Genomic DNA, 20,767 nt, shown 5'->3' with positions numbered 1-20,767 from the left:
GTTTCCCTGGGCCTCTTGCCCAGAGCCTCTGTGTCCTGCATAGGAAATGCACTGGTGCCCTGTAAGGCCCAAGGCCTAATTAAAACAGCTCAAATAAAATTTTCAGGATCCTCACTCAAACAGTAATATCCAGATATCAGGAGAACTCACTGGAACACCTGAGGAGTACCGAGAAGTCTGTGGGGCTCAACGGGCACATGCTGGTACCGAGCGCTGGTACCGGGTAGACTCCAGGTGCCCTCTGATGCGTATCTCTGATATCCTGCCAGCTATGCCAGGCATGTAGAAAAGTTAATCAGTCGATCTAAGAAAGAAATGGAAAACTTTATTGGACCCAAATTGAGGATTATAACCCTGGGAATAGCATCTCAGAAAGCTCCAAGAACTGTTCCATCTGTTAGAAGTCAAAACACAGTTACAAAAGTTTTTTCAGACAGAGGTCTCTACATTAAAAGACATATTATTGACAGTTTACAAAATCCAGATCTAAGTGTCCTCGTGGCCACTTACAACATTAAGAAGGAATGTTATCTTTTAAGGAGTTGTCTTGTTGATGCTGGGAGAATATTGCTCTTTATGGTTGAACAGGTATTTCTGCTGATGGGGGAGGTTTGGTCGATGCATAATGCAGGTATGCAGTGTGCAGTGGAGGGGAGAGAGGAGGACAAAGGGCAGAGGACTTTTTTTATGTTTAAATTTTTGTCTTGCCCTAAAATATGAATTTTATTTCACATCTCTAAGGGCACGATTCCCATTCATGAGGGTCACCTTCATGGCCTAATCACCTTCCAAAGGCCCCAGTTCCAGATACCATCACAGTGGGGATTAGGCTTCAATATATGACTTTCAGTGGAACACAAACTTTCAATCCATAGCTACTATAAAATGATGTTTACTATAGCTTCCTTGCTAGATATGGACACCCTTTCTTACATTAAGGAAGTTCCTCTCTAGTCCCAGTGTTCTAAGATGCTTTTAAACATCTTGAAGTGATACTGGATTCTATCAACATTTTTATTCCATCTTTTGATTTTTCTTGTGCTAATATGGGGATTACATTGTTCTTTAAATGTTAAATCAACCTACCCTTCCTGCAACAGACCCAACTTGGTCTTGATGAAGTTTTTCCTTTTTATGTTACTGGTTTTGGTTTACTAATATTTTGTTTGGGAATTTTCATGTGTTCATGAATGAGGCTGGATATCTACAGGATCTGCAGTGATGTTTCCTTTTTAATTTATGACATGTCTTTTTTGCTCTCTATATAAGTCTTGCTAGGGCTTATCAATTTTATTTATATTTTCAAAGACCCAACTTTTGGCATTGCTGATCCTATTATATGTTTGTTTTCTATTTTCTATGATAGGTTTTGTTTTGTTTTAAAATTTTTGCTCATTTATTTCTTTCTATTGGAAGGGAGACTTACTTTGTTTTTCCTAGATTCTTAGCTGATTTTTCAGCCTTTCTTTTCTAATATAGCATTTAAGACTATAAATCTCTCTAAGGACAACTTCAGCTGCATGCCACAAGTTTTTATATATAGTATTTTTGTTATTTAAAAGTCAGTTCTAATTTTATTTTAATCAACAAATTGTAGATTAAGTAGGTACCATGAGGCATGAAAGAACAGTCTTCTACATTTCTTAAGCAAGTGCTTATTATCTCCGTTTTATAGAGGTACAAACAGGTTCCTGGAGGCCTTTGTCTGGGAGGTGAGAAAGCTACTTCAGAGAAGCCTGTTTTGATTTGCCAATTATAGTTAATTCAGCAAAAAGATTAATATTGCTATATCCTCAACCCAGTCACACGTAAATCTTTCCTAAGAATGAAGCAAATGACCAAAAAAAGAAGGTAACTTAAGAAGAGACTTAAAGAGCAAGTTCCAGAACAAGAATTTTAAAAGTTTTCTTGCCGTTGGTAGTAAAATCTCTGCAACCTTGTGTTGAGGGTCTCAAGGCCCTATCTAGACTCAAAGGAAAAAGCAGGATGGGATCGCTTTGTAACGTCTGCCACAGACAAGTGCTATGAATTTGCCGGTCCAGTCCTTGGGTGTTAGTTTGTTTCCATTTAGATATTCCAACTACAGGAACTGGAAATAATTATTCAAGGAAAAGTATTTGTTTATGTATTAAAAAGAACGTTGCAGTTCATGAGAACAGGCTAAGAGAGAGAAACTCCTTTGTCAGCTTGGCAGACCTAGTGAGAAGCAACACAACATATAAGTTAGTCAGGATAACTGATGTCAGGATGCAAGTGTACATAAGTAAAATTTTTCCATAAATCAGTCGGTTTTCCATTTACTTTCTTGGCACTTTAATGTTATTTCAATAGAAGATAAGCCATTAATGATCTGTATAGTACTGCTTGGTACAATCTCATACTAAAAGGAACCCTCCATTGAATTCCAGAATTGTTTAAATCTTAGAGAGCAGTGGTTCTTAATCTAAGATCCCCCATGTGACAGTAATTTTTAGTCTACGCATACCACCTAGATTCACAAACACAATCAATAACTGAAAAATCTCAGGGAACTGTGGCTCACAGATAGAAACTAATGATTCAAATCACCCTCATTTTACAGATTAACAAAATAAGGCCAAGAAAGAGAAAGAAGCCTACTCACTTTCACTCAGTAAGTTTAATGACAACATTCAAATCAACGGAGTACCAAATAAGATAATACACCTTCTGGTAACTAAAGTGTCCTTTACTCTATATTGTTCTATTAGAGTTTTATTATTTTTACACCAATACTGTGATATGCTTAAGTACAGATTAGTAAATAAAAAAAATTTTTTAAGATATCAGTACAGAAAATACATTTAATAAATTAAAGCAAAACCCAAAGATATGGCTGGAGCCAAGAGAACAAGAAAAGCCTTAACCAAAAATGTTTAGAAATATCCAAGGAGCTACTCTTTTGAGCCATATCCCAGGTCTCTGGTCTCAGTGACCTTATTTAATAAGCACATCAGCCAAGAAACGCCAGCAAAAGGTTTAATGTTTTAAAAGATAAGCAGGGCTTCCCTGGTGGTGCAGTGGTTGAGAGTCTGCCTGCCGATGCAGGGAATATGGGTTCGTGCCCCGGTCCGGGAAGATCCCACATGCCGCGGTGCGACTAGGCCCGTGAGCCACGGCTGCTGAGCCTGCGCATCCGGAGCCTGTGCTCCGCAACGGGAGAGGCCACAACAGTGAGAGGCCTGCGTACCACAAAAAAAAAAAAAAAAAAGATAAGCAAATGTAGACCTATTTTGTAATACACAAAGTGCTAATTTCAATAGATACATTAAAATAGAGAATATCTGAGAAAGATCATTAATAAAAGTAATAGTCACTCAATCCAAATTAATGTTAGAGTTTACAGCACTTTATTTTTTTATTTTTTATTTATTTATTTTTTTTGTGGTACGCGGGCCTCTCACTGTTGTGGCCTCTCCCGTTGCGGAGCACAGGCTCCTGACGCACAGGCTCAGCGGCCATGGCTCACGGGCCCAGCCGCTCCGCAGCATCTTCCCGGACCGGGGCACGAACCCGCGTCCCCTGCATCGGCAGGCGGACTCTCAACCACTGCGCCACCAGGGAAGGCCAGCACTTTATTTTAAATCTGTATAAACAAGTTCAAATACTTGAGTAGCTAGTTTCTTAAACTTTATAGAAAACCCTCTATAATCTCAAATGCTTATTAGCATAAGCATACACGAAACACTTTTATAATAGAAATAGTCGTTCAAATGTTAAAAAGGTGCTATCTATGGTCCTAAAATAGGTCACTTCTGAAAAGTCTAATAATTATGGGTCATCGTAATAACTATATAAATGTATTATGGTAAACAGAACAGCTATACACACAAGCTATACTTGAAGCTCCGGTAGCCATGTGTATGAGGTGATCACAGGACATCCATTTCCAAAGCGTCAACTACGTGCGCAGCAGAAGGACGATCTTTAGGGTCTTCATTAGTGCACACAGAGAAGAGCTCAATTGCTTTCTGGTACGATTCATCCAGTTCTTCCATATTAACAGGTGGCCTAGTTCCCAAAGCTGCGTAGTATGCTTCATCATCAAAGTCACTTTCATCAAAAGTTTTATCTGCTCATGAAGGAGTTGGAGATTGAAACAAAATCACTTTAAATCATGGAAAAGCTTAGCAACTGCTCAAATTCACTCTCCTGAAATAAGAATTCATCATCCAGTATGCTTTTCATTTTACACAGGCAGTCTCTTCAATTGTCCTGCCATGGTGTAGATTAGCTACTGTCAGGGAATTTTTTTTTTTTTTTTTTTTTTGGCCGCACACGTGGCACGTGGGATCTTAGTTCCCCGACCAGGAATCTAACCTGTGCCCCCTGCAGTGGAAGCACAGAGTCTTAACCACTGGACATCCAGGGAAGTCCCTGTCAGGGATTTAAAGGCTACTGACCCCAACCCCCTTACTGCCGCAGCTTTCCAATCATTTTCTCAGGCAATTGGAGTTTTTAAGGTAACTTTTTGCTCCTCTGGATTTTCTCAATTTACCTCCTTATTCTCATTTACTCTACATCTCATTTGTATGAGATTAAACAAGGATGGTACCAAATTAATCATCAGTATCAATATAACCCACATCTTGTGCCACTAAATCAAACTAATTGCTCTTTTAAATTTTAACTTAATAGAGAAAATATAATTTTATAAGCTGTTCTTTAGTTCAAACTGAAGAGATTGGGATTTATATTAAAAATATGCAGTTATACCTTCATCATCATCATCATCTGGAAGACTAATGTGTGGAATAGATAAAGTCATCATTTCCCACAGAGTAAGGCCAAAGGCGAATATGTCTGCCTTGTCAGTAATAATACCATTCTCCTCCAGAGCTTCCTTAGGTTTCCAAGGCTCAGTGCCAATGTAACAGGCCTCAGGGTCAGTCACTGAAAGAAGTAAAATACAGGCAAGATGGTCATAAGGGCTAGCACCAGACACCACTAAGAAAGGCAAACAACCCAAAGAACAATGAGCAAATTTAACAGGTTTTTAAAGGTTAATAAATATAGCCAGTAAACATGAAAAATACACTTAACCTTGTAAAAAGAGTCTTCCCCTATCAGATTGTTAAATATTCATAAAGCTAGTCAGTTGGCATGGGTGTAGAGAAACAGCAATTCTCTTAGAGAGGGGTAGGAACATAGATTGTGGGTGTCTGGAGGTACAGACTCTGGAGCCAGATTGCCTTGCCCGGGTTCAAAGACATGTGCGAGCTGTGTGACCTTGAGCAGATCACAATCTCTGTGCCTCAGTTTCTTCATTTTTCAAACTATGCTGTCTTTCAGCTGAGAGAATTACCACTTCTTTGCTTCTATGATTGCTAAATCAGGGAAAAGGGAGAGTGGAATCACATAGTGGCTCTTAAAGCTTCTCTGCCCAGGAAGGACATAGGTCCACTCACATTTCCATTTAAATGTTAGAGTCAGCTTGTCAATTTCAATGAAAAGGCCAACTAGAATTTTGATTGGGATTGGACTGAATCTCTAGATCAGTTTGGGAAGAATTAACATCTAAACAGTATTGTGTCTGTCAATCCACAATCATGACGTCTCCATTTACTTAACATCTTGTTTAATTCTTTCAGTGAAGCTTTATGGTGTTCAATAAAGAGGTCTTGGACTTTTTTGCAAAATTTATTCTTGAATATTTTATCTTTTTGGTATAGCAGTCTCCCCTTATACCTGGGGGATACATTCCAAGATCCCCAGTGGATGCCTGAAAACTATGGATAGTACTGAACCATATATATACTATTTTTTTTCCTATACATACACACCTATGATAAAGTTTAATTCATAAATTAGGCACTGTAAGAGATTAACAACAACATAATAAAATAGAACAATTATAACAATAAACTGTCATAAAAGTTATGTGAATGTGGTCTCTCCTTCTGTCTCAAAATTATCTTATTGTACAAATTTGATGCCTTTTTCTTCTTAACTATGCACTTATCACACACTATGGCCATAACTTTTGCAGTTTGAGGCGTAACAGCAAAAGAAGTATAAATTTCTTTTTCCTTCTTCACAATTTCATGGACAGAAGATTCATCCTTACTGTAGATCTCAGCAACCTCGGCATATGATTTTTTTTTCTTTCTTTATTAAGTCGAGAACTTTCACCTTTTCACTTAAAAGAAGCACTTTATGGCTTCTCTTTGGCATATCTGAATTGCCAGCATCACTACTCTCTCACTTTGGGGCCATTATTAAGTAAAATAAGGTTCACTTGAACTCGAGTACTGCCATACTGGCAACAGTCATCTGATAACCGAGATGGCTACAGAGTGACTAACGGGCAGGATATGCTGGACAAAGGGATGATTCACTTCCCAGGTGGGATGGCAGGATTTCATCATGTTACTCAGAACAGCGAGCAATTTAAAACTTATGAATTATTTATTTCTGGAATTTTCTATTTAATATTTTCAGACTGCAGGCAACTGAAACTGGAAAGCAAACCTGTGGATACTGGAGGACAGCTATACTTGTAAATAGAAATCTTAAATTCTTCTTTTTTTCATTATTTATTTTGAATATATAGAAATATAATAGCTAACTTCATTTATTGGTTGTAGTAGTTATTCTGTAGAATACTTGAGTTTTTCTACCTAAACAATCATATCACTGTAAAATATGAACAATTTCATTTCTTCCTCAATCTTGATGCCTTTTACTTTTTTCTTGCCTTATTTTAATGGTAGGACTATATGACAGTGTTTAACACTGGTGAAAGCAGGCACATAAGCCTTGTTCTGTAAGTACAATGCTGCCCGTAGGTTTTTCTGTTAGATACCCTTTCTGAGGCTAAGTTCCCTTCTATGTCTAGTTAGCAATTTTTATCATGAACAGAAGTTGGATTTTGTTAAATGCTTTTTCTGCTTCAATCGAGATGTTTACAAATCTCAAAACAGTTTTCAAGTTTGTTAATATGGTGGCTAGCATAAACTTCTGAATATTAAAATAACTTTCCTTTCCTGGGATAAACTCTTGTTGGTCAGATGTACTATCCTTTTTATATACTGTTAGATTCAATTTGCTAATATCTTGTCAAGGATTTTTGCACCTATGTTTGTGAGTTGGTGATTTTCTTTTTTCATGAGTATTTGTCAGGTTTTGATATCAGAGTTATGCTGGCCTCAGAACAAATTGGTCAATGGTCCCTACTCCTCTATTTTCTGAATAATTTATGTAAAATCGGTGTCATTTCTTCCTTGAATGTTTGATAGAAATCAGCAGTGAAAACATCTGGGTGTTGGGCTTTCTCTGGGGGAATGTTTAATAGATATAGGGCTACTTGGACTTCCTATTACTTCCTATACCAATTTTGGTAAATTGTATTTCTCAAGGAAATTGTTCTCTTCATTTAAGTTGTCAAATTTGTTGGCATAAAGTTATCTGTAATGGCCTATTAATCTTTAAATGTGTGCAGGATCTGTAGTGATAACCTTTCTTTCATTTCTGATGTTGGAGATTTGTGTTTTTTCTTGATCAATCCAGCTAAGGATCTGTCAATTTTATTATCTTTCAGAGAACCAGCTTTTGGCCTTATTAATATTTTCTCATGTTTATTTTTTATTTCATTGATTTCTGCTCATATATTATTTCTTTCCTTTGACTTACTGTGGACCTGTTTTGCTCTTCTTTTTCTGGCTTAAGATGGAACATAAATTATTCATTCAGATCCCTTCTTTCTTCTACTATAATCACGTACACAGCTACAAAGTTCCCTCTCAGCCCTGCTTTAGCTATACCTCACACATTTTGATATGTACTGCTTTCCTTTTTATTCAATTCAAAATATTTTCTAATTTCCCTTGTCATTTTCTTTGACACATAGGTTATTTGAATTTCCAAATACTTGGGGTTTTCCTAGACATCTTATTGTTACTGGTTTCTAACTTAATTCCATTGTAGTCAACAAAGATACTCTATAATTTCTTCCATAATTTTATACATGTTCCTTTTCATATTTAAAAATCTTTACTTCTGCTATGACTAGGATAAACTCAAACACTTACAAACAGAACATTCACTTCAGAGTATATTGTACTAAAAATGGAGTTTTTCAGTACTTGATTGCTATAATCTCCATTTCCTCACAAATAAGGTTAGAGTGAAAACAAACTGAATTAATATAATTCACTTTCAGACAGGAAGTAGAAAAAAAACACAGGAAGCCTGTTTAATGGAAGAAGCTTATCTTCAGAGCTAAAGGAAAGTCTGCCTTGAGGGTCTCAAGAAATTTACAAAGAAAGGGGAGAAAGAAGGAAACTAACATTTAGATAACTAAAGGGGCAGACCAAGAAGGAAGAAATGAAGATACAGAAGTCAGGAAATTGAAGATTCCAGTCAACAAGCACTCATTCATTCATTCAGCATTTTGAGGAAATCTGCCTAAGAAGTAAGTGGGCTCCATCTGAAGATGAAGTGAGATCAATGATGCCAGACTAGAACAGTACCCAGCATTGGGTGGCCAGAACAAAATATGTGTCTGTGACAGCCTTTTCACTTAACCCAGCTTTAGGAGATAAAGTTTGGAAGGCAGTCATGTCCTGTATAAGCTGCTTGAAGTTTTCCCCCATATCACCTCACATCTAAGAGGCCCTAATGGAATGCATGACAGGGTAAAGAGTCTACAGACATGGTCCACATGGGCAGTGACACTGTGGCAATAAGGAAGGATTCATACCCCATTCTAAATAGGTCAAATTCCTACAAGGATCCACCATGCTAAAGAGTAGCTTTCTAGAAGTCTGGGTCTAATATATCAGTTCCAATTGGAGACTCCAGCCAACCACAAGTGTACTTCCTATATGTCCACTTAATACATTTCTCCAAGTCTGTGCTTAGACTTTAAACATAATAGAAGTGGCTCTCCCACATATGTTACTAATTAAGTTTACTTCTCTGTGAAGATAAATTTTTCTGACAAAAGTTTGATGAGATCATAAGTCAATGGTTCAGTCATTCCTTCTTGTCAACACAAAAACAACTTAAATATTTTATTGCCCTTTATTACTTTCAAAGAGTTTAAGCGGACATTACCTTTTTCAGTTCTCACGGACACAAATTGAAAACTGATGAAACTGGAGGTTCTACTCATCCTTCAACTCTCAGCTTAAACATTAATTATTTAGGGAGGCCTTTCTCAACATCTAGGCTGAATTGTGGCACTGTCATGTTTACAAAATTCCTTACATCATAATGGTCATTATACTTTAGTATTAGTTATTCAAGGACTTCTTTCCATCTAGATTATGAGCCCCAAAAGGGTAAGGACTGTGTCTATCCTTTTTTCCTCTACATTTATAGTTCCTAGCACAACGCCTGACTGTACTTAGTATTAAAAATATTTGCTAAGGGGTGGGATAGGGAGGGTGGGAGGGAGGGAGACGCAAGCGGGAAGAGATATGGGAATATATGTATATATATAACTGATTCATTTTGTTGTGAAGCTGAAACTAACATACCATTGTAAAGCAATTATACTCCAATAAAGATGTTAAAAAAAAAAAATATTTGCTAAATAAATAATCAACCTGGAATTTACCACTGTTACGATTTGGGCTTTTTACAAAATACCCTGTGTATATTATAGTTGTGAAATATGTGACTATGTTACCTATTAAAACACAAAACTTTAAAAAATTTAGTATTTTTTAAACTTCTCTTAATGTGTATGTAAATACATACTTTAGGTGCTATTTTATCATCTGTTCATCTCACTTAACATATTTAGATATATTTCCATGCCAACGAATGTAAACCTATATAATTTTAATGGATATATGGTATTCTATTGTGTGGTGGTACAATAAATAACACCATCCCTTCCTTTTTGATGGACATTCTCTTACATTCTTGCAAAATCTGTTCTGGTACAATGTGTATTTTTCTAACACAAATTAGCTCATACACAACTAGTAAAAAAGATTAATTATGTGATTTGTTTTCCCCAGTATGTTAATGTTATCTTTTAAGTGATTAGGAGTAAACTTCCTCACAAAGAAAAAGCCTTAGCCCGCAGAAACGCCTTCCCTCAGAGCACTGCTTTAAGAACTGCTGTGCTGACTATAAACTATCTGGTGAAGCTGAGAGTGCAAGTAAAAGCGCTGCCAAGACATTTCCCCCAAGCGTATAAATACTTTTTTGTTATTATTATAATTTTTTATTGAGGTATAGTTGATGTACGATATTATATAAATTTCAGGTACACAACATAGTGATTCACAATATTTAAAGGTTATATTCCATTTATAGTTACTATAAAATATTGGCTATACTTCCTGTGTGTACAACATATTCTTGCAGCTTATTTATTTCATACATAGTAGTCTGTACCTCTTAATTCTCTACCCTTATCTTGCCTCTCCTCCTTTCCTTCTCCCCACTGGTAACCACTAGTTTGTTCTCTATATCTGTAAGTCTGTTTCTTTTTTTGTGATATTCACTAGTTTATTGTTTAGATTCCACATGTAAGTGATATGATAAATTTTTATAGAAAAAGCCAGATCAAATTTTTAATTTTAATGAAAAGTATCTATTGAAAATAAACACCCTCATGTTTACCTTCAAGGAAGCACAAACCCAGGGTTCGTGGCTACACAACACTGAATGATACTGGGTGCTAGTGAAGATCTAAGGTGTTAGTATTTTTACTAGGATTGTTACTATTTTGGGTATTGCTTTGTTTTCAAGGTTGCATGGGTTTTGATTCTTCTGTTCCAACTCTATTTCTTCTATAAGCGTAGTTCTAGCTTTTGACTTTTCCAGAAATTAATATACCAGGTTATTGTAAAAAAAAATACCTGCACTGCCCAATTATTTCTTTGGAATGTGTTCTTGGAAATGAAATTACAGGATCAAAGGGCATAAACATTTTTAAGGGTTTTGTTTTTTAGAGAAATACGTATTTCCAACTGCCCTCTGAAAAGGCTACACCACTGTGGTAGTTACTAGTGCTGTACGTCAAGCAGTTCAGGCTCTCCACTTTCTACACGCACAGAAGGACCACCTTCTCGACACACAGAAGGACCACACTTTCTGGCCTGTCATGGCTGGGTGAAGCCATTTGACTAGTTCCAGTCAGTGACTTGTGAAAGAAGTGACTTGTGTCATTTCTAAGCTGGAGCATTTAATTGTTAGTGCAAGACTTTCTAGGGTGGCACTGTCCAACAGAACTTTCTGTGATGATAAAAATGTTCTGTATCTGCATTGTCCAATATGGTAGCCACTAACCACACATAGCTACTGAGTACCTGAAACGTGCCTAAAGTGGCTGAGAAAATGAATTTTTAAAAATTTTAAATATTAATTAATTTAAACAGCCATACATAGCTAGTGGCTACTGTAGTGGACAGTGCAGCTCTAGAGTTTTTTTTTACCTTCCACACAACGATGGCAGTATTCCATATAGTGGATGTCCTAGCAGCTTAGGTCCTAACATGCGAATGACATGGAACACAGCCCTAATGGACACGTAGCTTGAATAATAAGCCTTGGTTTAAGGCACTGAGGTTTTTAAGGGTCTATGTTACCATAGCAAAACTTATCTTAACATGAATGATACACCAATTGCAACTTCTACGTAGTGTATGAGAATATATTAATCTATACTGTTGCTCATACTAACATACAGAAATTTTTCAAAGAATTTTCAGTAGTCATGACTTTTTTTAAAAAAATGGTTTCTACCTCTGGTGTCCATCTTAAGCCCAACATTAAGGAAATATTTACCAACAATTTTTTCTGCTACTTTTTTTTAAAAATCTTTGATCTACAGGGATTAGAGTGTGAGGATAGAAAACAACTTTCTCTAAAATGACCAGACACCATCATTTACTGACTCAACTACCTCTTTCTCACTAATATAAAAATGTCACCTTTATCATATAACAAATTTTATATATTTGGGAACTATCTCTTGACTCTTATGTTAAAATTTTCTGCCTAGTTTGGCATGAGTATCACGGCTTTAATTACTATAGCTTTATAATCCTTAACATCTGGTCAGGAAAATTCCTACTAACACTTTTCACAGAATTTTCCTGGCTGTGTTTGAACATGTATCCTCAAGGATAAATTTTACATTCTCTTTGAAATGTTCTACAATAACATAGATCATATTGGGATACTATAGAATTTATAGATTTTCTCATTCATTAATTTCTCCTTTCTTTTAGGGCTTCATTTTTTTTCCTGATTTCAGTTGAATACTCAATTTCATAAAGGTTAAATAATGAAAATGTTTTCCTTTGGTACTTTTGACCATATCAAATAGGTTTTGATTTGTTCTTACATTCTCATTATTTTCTAAATAGCGTGTAACTGGAATTTCACTTCTTTTGGCCAAGAACTATATACAATTATATTAAATTCCTGAATTTTTGTTTCCAACCGTACTACCAATTTCTATATTTATAGCACTGAGGATAATGAATGTTAACCTTTAGTCTATTTCTACTTTTTGTAATCTGAGATTTCCTTTTGTAACTTAACTAGTATATGGTCAATTTTGATAAATATTCTAATGCATAGAGATTGAACTTATTATTTACTCAGATATTTTACATCTTAGTTTTGTCTATTAGATCTATTAAGGATTGAGAAAATTATGCTAAAAAAATCTTACTTTTATTCTTTTTGACAATTTCTCCTTTTATTTGCTGAAGTTTCAACCTTGTACCAGTTATTTAGCCTAAGGGTTCATGCCAGTTCTATCTTTATTAATGATTACAGACATCATTATAAAGTCAATCTATTTATCTTGGCTTTTCCCTTCAATTCAACTTGTAGACTTTAACTAGAAATTAAGATGTACATAAGTTCGAAACAGTATCATTAGCCTTCCCTCTACCTTATATTTATATAAAGAGGTAAATTTAAATATTATTTATTAAATAATATGTTGAAAGCAGAGGCTTTCTCTTTAAGGCTTTTGCTTTTTTGTTTTTGTTTCTCAACAAGAACATATCTTAGATTCCCTACAGTCTCTTCAGCAAGTGGTACTGGGGAAGCTGTACAGCTGCACCCTGTCACACCCACTCACCATTCACAAATATAAACTCAAAATGACTTAAAGACTTAAACATAAGACAAGACACCATAAAACTCCTAGAAGAGATCATACGCAAGACATTCTATGACATAAATCGCACCAATGTTTTCTTAGGTCAGTCTCCCAAGGCAACAGAAATAAAAACAAAAATAAATTGGGACCGGGGCTTCCCTGGTGGCGCAGTGGTTGAGAGTCCGCCTGCCGATGCAGGGGACACGGGTCCGTGTCCCGGTCCAGGAAGATCCCACATGCCGCGGAGCAGCTGGGCCCATGAGCCATGGCCGCTAAGCCTGCGCGTCTGGAGCCTGTGCTCCACAACAGGAGAGGCCACAACAGTGAGAGGCCTGCGTACCGCAAAAAATAATAATAAAATAATAATAATAATAAATAAATGGGACCTAATCAAACTTACAAGCTTTTGTACAGCAAAGGAAACCATAAACAAAACAAAAAGACAACCTACAGAATGGGAGAAAATATTTGCAAACAATGTGAATGACAAGGGATTAGTTTCCAAAATATACAAACAGCTCATACAACTCAACAACAATAAAACAAACAACTCAATAGAAAAATGGGCAGAAGACCTAAATAGACATTACTCCAAAGAAGAAATACAGATGGCCAATAGATACATGAAAAGATGCTCAACATCAGTAATTATTAGAGAAATGCAAATCAAAACTGCAATGAGGTACCACTTCACGCTGGTCAGAATGGCCATCATTAAAAAGTGTACAAATAAATGCTGGAAAGGGTGTGGAGAAAATGGAATCCTCCTACACTGTTGGTGGGAATGTAAGTTGGTGCAGCCACTGTGGAAAACAGTATGGTGGTTCCTCAGAAAACTAAAAATAGAATTACCATTAGGATCCAGTAATCCCACTTCTGGGCAAATATCCAGACAAAACTATAATTCAAAAAGATACATGCACCCCTATGTTCACAGCAGCACTATTCACAATAGCCAAGACATGGAAACAACCTAAATGTCCATCAACAGATGAATAGATAAAGAAGATGTGGTACATATATACAATGGAATACTACTCAGTCATGAAAAAGAATGAAATAATGTCATTTGCAGCAACATGGATGCAACTAGAGATTATCATACTACGTGAAGTAAGTCAGAAAGAGAAAGACAAATATCATATGATATCACTTATATGTGGAATCTAAAATGAGACAAATGAACCTATCTATGAAACAGAATCATGGACATAGAGAACAGACTAGTGGTTGCCAAGGGGGAGGGGCCTGGGGGAGGGATGGAGTGGGAGGTTGGGTTTAGCAGATGTAAGCTTTTATATAGAGGATGGATAAACAACAAGGTCCTCCTGTATAGCACAGGGAACTATATTCAATATCCTATGATAAACCATAATGGAAAACAATATTCAAAGAAGGTATTAAAAAAAAAAAGAAAGAACATATCTTAAATTCCCTGAGAAGAGAATGGTCAGTATTCACAATAAAGAGAGAATGAGGTGCGGTGGGCCAAGGGGCAAAAAGCAGAAGACAGGCCTTAATTAGCACTTTTCTTTCCTACTCCCACTCCAGTTTCTTCTAGTAGTTTCCCAAATCTTGTCACTATGCTGATGCTAAATGAATTCCTTTACAAAACCTTATAAAAATTTTGTTTTCTATTCCCAGATCTTTTACCACTTAAAAATCCCAATCCAGGTTAGAAATAGCTCCCCACATCTTCAATTAAAATATATACTAATGAGAAACCAATAATTTATATTGTGTGTGTGGCAAGAAAGGGGGCTAGAGGCTGAGTAGAAGAGAGACATAAAAGAAGGGATTTTTTTTATTGTACACTTTTTATTCATAGTTTTTGATTTTTGAAGAATGTGAACTTATTACCTTTTTAAATATGTAAAAATTAGAAATTTAAATACTGTATAAAAGCAATTTTAAAAATCAGAATTCTTGGTACTTCCCTGGTGGCACAGTGGTTAGGAATCTGCCTGCCAACGCAGGGGACATGGGTTCGAACCCTGCTCCAGGAAGATCCCACATGCCGCAGAGCAACAGAGCCCCTGCACCACAACTACTGAAGCCCCCGCACCTAGAGCCTGTGCTCCGCAACAAGAGAAGCTATCGCAATGAGAAGCCTGCACACCACAACGAAGAGTAGCCCCTGCTCGCCGCAACTAGAGAAAGCCCACATGCAGCAACAAAGACCCAACACAGCCAAAAATAAAAATAAATAAATAAATTTATTTTAAAAAAACTAGAATTCTACTTACCGGTCATATTTTCATCCAATGGTAGAGAGACTCCTACATCACAGATTTTAATTGTTTCAAAATCACCTTTAATAACAACATTTGAAGACTTTATATCTCCATGAAGCAGTTTCTTGTCTTGGTGCAAATACTAAAATAGTGGAAAATTTAACACATCTGAGCAAAAAATACAAACTAATTAAAAAAATATGATAACTCTCAAACAAAAATAACTTGAATGCCCGTCCTAACCTACAGGCTTATATCTGTCCATCATTTCAAATTATTCGAAGCTAGAGAAGGGACCATCCCAAGCTGTCTTGGTCTGCTATACTGACCAGAAATCTGAAAGATTCTTTGGAAACAGATGTCTATTTATAGATAAGCTAACTTTTAATTTTCAAACCCACCTCACATACTTTTACATCAAAGATGCTACTGCAGATTTCAAAATATACTACAATTTACTTGAGGCTAGTAATTCTTAGAAATAATTTTGTAATCTTCACAATGGCACAGGGTTTCCTCAAACAAATTGTTGAGATAATGCTACAAATAATTCACAAGCAGAAGATGAAGGAGTAACGTAATCTAAGACTATATTTTGTTTTACACATTAACTCTTTCTTAGAATTGACAAGTGATGATATTCATCCATAATCAAAAACGTCCTGCAAAACTGTTATTTTTTCATTCATCAGCATTTGGGCATCTACTGTGAGCTGGGCCTGAAACTGATGCAGAAACAATTCTTGGTATTTAACTTGGATCACTTACTGTGCTTAATTTAAATGTTGCTGACCATAAATTGAATATGCGCAAATGTATTTATAATGTAATTTATTTATTCCATTATACACATTTAAAATAATTTATTAAATAATTCAAATTATTAATTTAGTTCATCCTACCTATTTAAAATCAGTTTTTCTATACACATATTAAAATATATATTTAGAAATATTGCCTTTTTCCAGTTTCACATTTCATGAAACAACTTTATTTGAATTCTTAACATGCAACTCTGACATCAGTATCATTACATAATCTGTTTTCTGAGTCATCCAACAATTTTCTGGAGCCATAATTACTTAAGTTATTTAGGATACAGAATTCTTTTTATCTCTTACTTATTTCTTACAGTATGTCTACTCAAAGGCACAATAATTTGTTTGCATAACATTGAGAGCACTTTTTTCACTTGACCTATAGATGTACATTCACCATGTCCAAAACTTAGTATCCCACAAAAAAATCTTTGAAAGGCTTGTTTATAGCAACAGAGGGTTAGAGTACACCCCCAGGAATGATGACTAAATTTGTTTAAAATATATTAGTCCATTTAACTAAATCTAACACGCAATCTCTATAAGGAAAACTTCCTGACGGGTTATTTAAGGCTATGTGAAGGTGTGAAGGCCTCTAACAATACTTTGCTGATCAAAATAAATAAACAGTGCACTCTTCAGTGTGAGAGATTCTATAAAGACTTTAACTTAAAGCAACTCCCTCTTTGGGAAAAAAAATTCCACCTTGTAATTAGGTATATTAGTATCTGTTCATCGACAGATGAATGGATAAAGAAGATGTGTATACACACACACACACACACACACACACACAGGAATATTACTCAGCCATTAAAAAGAATGAAATAATGCCATTTGTAGCAACATGGATGGACCTAGAGATTATCATACTAGGTAAGTCAGAAAGAGAAAGACAAATACCATATGATTATCACTTATATGTGGAATCTAAAATATTACACAAATGAACTTATTTACAAAGTAGACACGACTCACAAATATAGACAGCAGACTTGTGGTTGCCAAGGGGGAGGCTGGGTAGGGGAGGGAAGGATTGGGAGTTTGGGATTAGCAGATGCAAACTATTATATATAGGATGGATAAATAACAAGGTTCTACGGTATAGCACAGGGAACTATATTCCATATCCTATGATAAACCATAATGAAAAGGAATATATAAGTATAACTGAGTCACTCTGATGTACAGCAGAAATTAAACACAACATTTTAAATAATAAATAAATAATTTAGTTTCTTCAGGTCCCACAAAAGTAATTTGAAATATAATAGCATGGGATTCCCCTGGTCATCCAGTGGTGAAGAATCCACCTTACAATGCAGGGGACGCAGGTTCAATCCCTGGTCAGGGAACTAAGATCTCACATGCTGCGGGGCAACTAGGTCAGCACGCCACAACTACTGAGCTCACGCCTCAACTAGAAAGCCCGCATGCCACAACCTACAGAGCCCACGTGCCCTGGAGCCCACAGGCCACAACTAGAGAAGAGAAAACCCACATGCCACAACTAGAGAGAAGGCCAGCCGCTGCAATGAAAGATCCCGCATGCCTCAACAAAGATCTCGTGTGCCACAACTAAGACCTGACGCAGCCAAAAATAAATAGATAATAAATAAATCTTTAAAATATATATATATAAAAAATAGCATAGTTACCTTTAACCCTCTTGCCATATTCAAAGCAACTTTTAAAATTATGGCTGCTGGAAAAGGATCTCGGCTATCTCTATTTCGTTCTTCTATTAAGTCATTCAGAGACTTTTCACCTCCGTATTCCATAGCAAGACATAGACTACCATCGCTAGCTTTAGTGAAGGCACGGTAACCTTAAAGAAAACACGACATTTTGTTACTGGAATAGGGAAGAACGACAGTATTTAAGTTTTTTACAGTAATGTGACTGAATACAGATCTGGATTAACACTGTCAAATATAAAATGAAATAGCTATTACTTACAAAACTCATTCAGTAGATCTAATTTAAAATGCCTTCAGTGTTTGCCAATAGTATCACAAATTGAGATATTTTTTAATACTCAATGCCTTCCTAAATATAATGGTTTCACCAGCCCTACTTACATTAACAATTAAAATAAGGAAATTATGTAAATGAATATATTACATTCCTGAATTCTCCATAGTACCAGCACCATAAATGACTATATGCACTCCCATGAAGTTTTAAATATCTACTTAAGCATCTAAGAACATATACTAATTTTTTTTTTTTTTTTTTGGCCAAGCCACACGGCTTGCAGGATTTTAGTTCCCCGACCAGGGATTGAACCGGTGCCCCCTGCAGTGGAAGCACAGGGTCCTAACCACTGGACCGCCAGGGAATTCCCACTAATTTTTATTTTAGAATGTTCATATTAATTTGATTCTTGCCAAACTCCATCACTACCCTCTTCATTTTTATTAGTGAAACCAGTTAAGATATTATATAAACCATTTCTGGATAAACAGAATACTATACCAGATACTGTTACCAAATAAATCTAAACTTACCTATAATGTTTGGATGATTAAGGCTTTTCAAAATCTTAGCTTCATCAGTTAGTCTCTTTTGATACATACTCTGATAATCATCATTACATCTAGGATTAATCTTTTTCACAGCCCAAGGAGAATGAGACAAACCTCTTGGAGATCTTAAAAAATAATTAATCAAAAATGTACAGAAAGATTAATAACCATAATACATTCCAAATGACTAATAAGAACTTCCAAATTTTGAAAAGGACTTAATAATAATTTGTTGTTTTTTTAAAAAAAATAGTTAAAATATTTTAGACTATCAACACTTCCGTTATACATCCTCTTTAATTGGGTACTTATATCTGATAAATCTATTGATTACAAGAGAAGTCTGATATCTATTACTGGAAGGGAAGGGTTAAAAAGAGAAAACTAAAAGGAAAAAGATGAAATGTTATAAATTTTAAACTTCAAAATTACTACAGTATTTTCTAATTTTTTCATTCAAGCATGTCAAACTACCAACTACTCAAAAAGCACTTAACTATATGTACCAAATATGAGTTACAGAATGTTAAAGTAATAAAAACTAAATATCTAAGAAACAATCTAAAGAAGATATACATTTGGCTCATATATAACCATGCAAAGAACAACAGAATGTTCTTCACCAACAAATATTGTGCCTCTAACAGACTTAGCAATTCATCTTATATACCTCTCACCATATACATGTGTTTAGGGAGATAATAATAAACATAAAAATAAGAAAAAATGTAAATTTCTATTTTCTAGGAAGATTCAGCTGTTTGAAGAATATTTAAGGTATAAATGTTTCGAGGTCTAAATAAACAAACAGGTAAAACGAAGTCAGGGAAAGGTTTGTTCACCTGGTAAGGTAGGCGTTTATGAGTATGGCAAATTACAAAGGACAAAATGTATGCAGCATACGGGCACAAAAGCTAGTCAAAGAGCCTCAAAAGTTAAAGATTAAAAGTTCAACCATAAGGTAAAACAACAGATTGAACCAAGAGCCCATTTAGCTCTGTACTACCTCATGAGCACAGCTCTATGATTGCAGGACCTCTGTTTAAAATCAAAAAACATGTATTCAAAGGATCACTAGATTTCTTAATTCATATATATCTATCATGCATAAGTCTATCTAAATTATTCTTAAACCTCCAGTTTTAGATAACAATAGCATTTGGGGATACCTCTTCCATCTCATTTTAATATGAAAAATATATTTTTCAAGTTTCAAGGGGTACCCCATAGCTCTCGATTATTTAGAATTCAGTGAGCAAGTCCATCTTCACCTTTTCCATAACATATCCTAACCTACAGAATGACAAGAATGTATTTACAAAATCTGAATAAAATTTTGCCAAGTTAAAAGTTGGTTCACTAAAATACTAATAAAACAGGCAAATTTCTGTTGAGACTGCACAAAGAAAAAAACAAAAGGAGACACAAATAATATTGCAAACAAAAATGGGGACATATTCAGCAGAGATTAAAAAATATATGTGAATAAATACTAAAACTTTTAAGGCCAATATATTTAAAAGACAAAATGGACAGATTTGTTTAAAAAATCTAAGAAAACTGATAAAAGAAAAAATGTAATCAAGAGTTTAAAATTTTCCCTCAAGAAACACAAAACCTAGATAATTTTATAGGTGAGTTTACTAAGTTTTAAAGGAACACATTATTCAATCCCATACAAACTGTTCCAGGGAATAGAATGAAAAAGGACTATGAGTTTAAGATAACCTTAATAAAAAAATCAAACAGGGACAAGGAAAATCACAAGGAAAAAGGAAAGGAAAAGGAAAAATCACAAGCTAATTTTACTTATATCAGAGATGCAAATATTCTAAACAAATAGTAAAATGAATCTATCCATTTACTAAAAAATAATAATATATCACAGCTATGTTAGGTTTTATCTAGCAATGCAAATTTGACAGTAAAAAATGTAGACTTCTGAATTGAAATGATAGCCTGAACATACACATATAATTTTGATCCCTCTCAGGCACCTCTAAAATAAAAACAAATGAATACTTTAAGACATACACCGAATGACAAGGATGGAAATAATGAAGAGGAGACAACAGCAACAAGCTGAGC

The 20,767-nt window shown here is 35.2% G+C and overlaps 1 protein-coding gene across 1 annotated transcript in view; it reads right to left on the bottom strand.

The window, feature by feature from the left end:
• Positions 1-2,619: 2,619 nt before the first annotated feature.
• Positions 2,620-20,767, bottom strand: part of PBK (PDZ binding kinase) — a 28,855-nt gene continuing 10,707 nt past the window's right edge. The window contains exons 4-8 of the mRNA XM_019941340.3: positions 18,662-18,804; positions 17,810-17,979; positions 15,346-15,475; positions 4,735-4,911; positions 2,620-4,090 (exon numbers count right to left, since the gene is read on the bottom strand). Coding sequence (XP_019796899.1) covers positions 3,891-4,090; positions 4,735-4,911; positions 15,346-15,475; positions 17,810-17,979; positions 18,662-18,804 — 820 coding nt within the window. The 3' untranslated portion in view covers positions 2,620-3,890. The remainder of the gene's footprint in view (positions 4,091-4,734; positions 4,912-15,345; positions 15,476-17,809; positions 17,980-18,661; positions 18,805-20,767) is intronic.

Source organism: Tursiops truncatus, chromosome 6, assembly GCF_011762595.2.
Source record: "Tursiops truncatus isolate mTurTru1 chromosome 6, mTurTru1.mat.Y, whole genome shotgun sequence".
Classification (NCBI taxonomy): Eukaryota; Metazoa; Chordata; class Mammalia; order Artiodactyla; family Delphinidae; genus Tursiops; species Tursiops truncatus.
The sequence above is the reverse complement of the archived record's forward strand: the minus strand, read 5'-3'. Positions and strand labels throughout refer to the sequence as shown.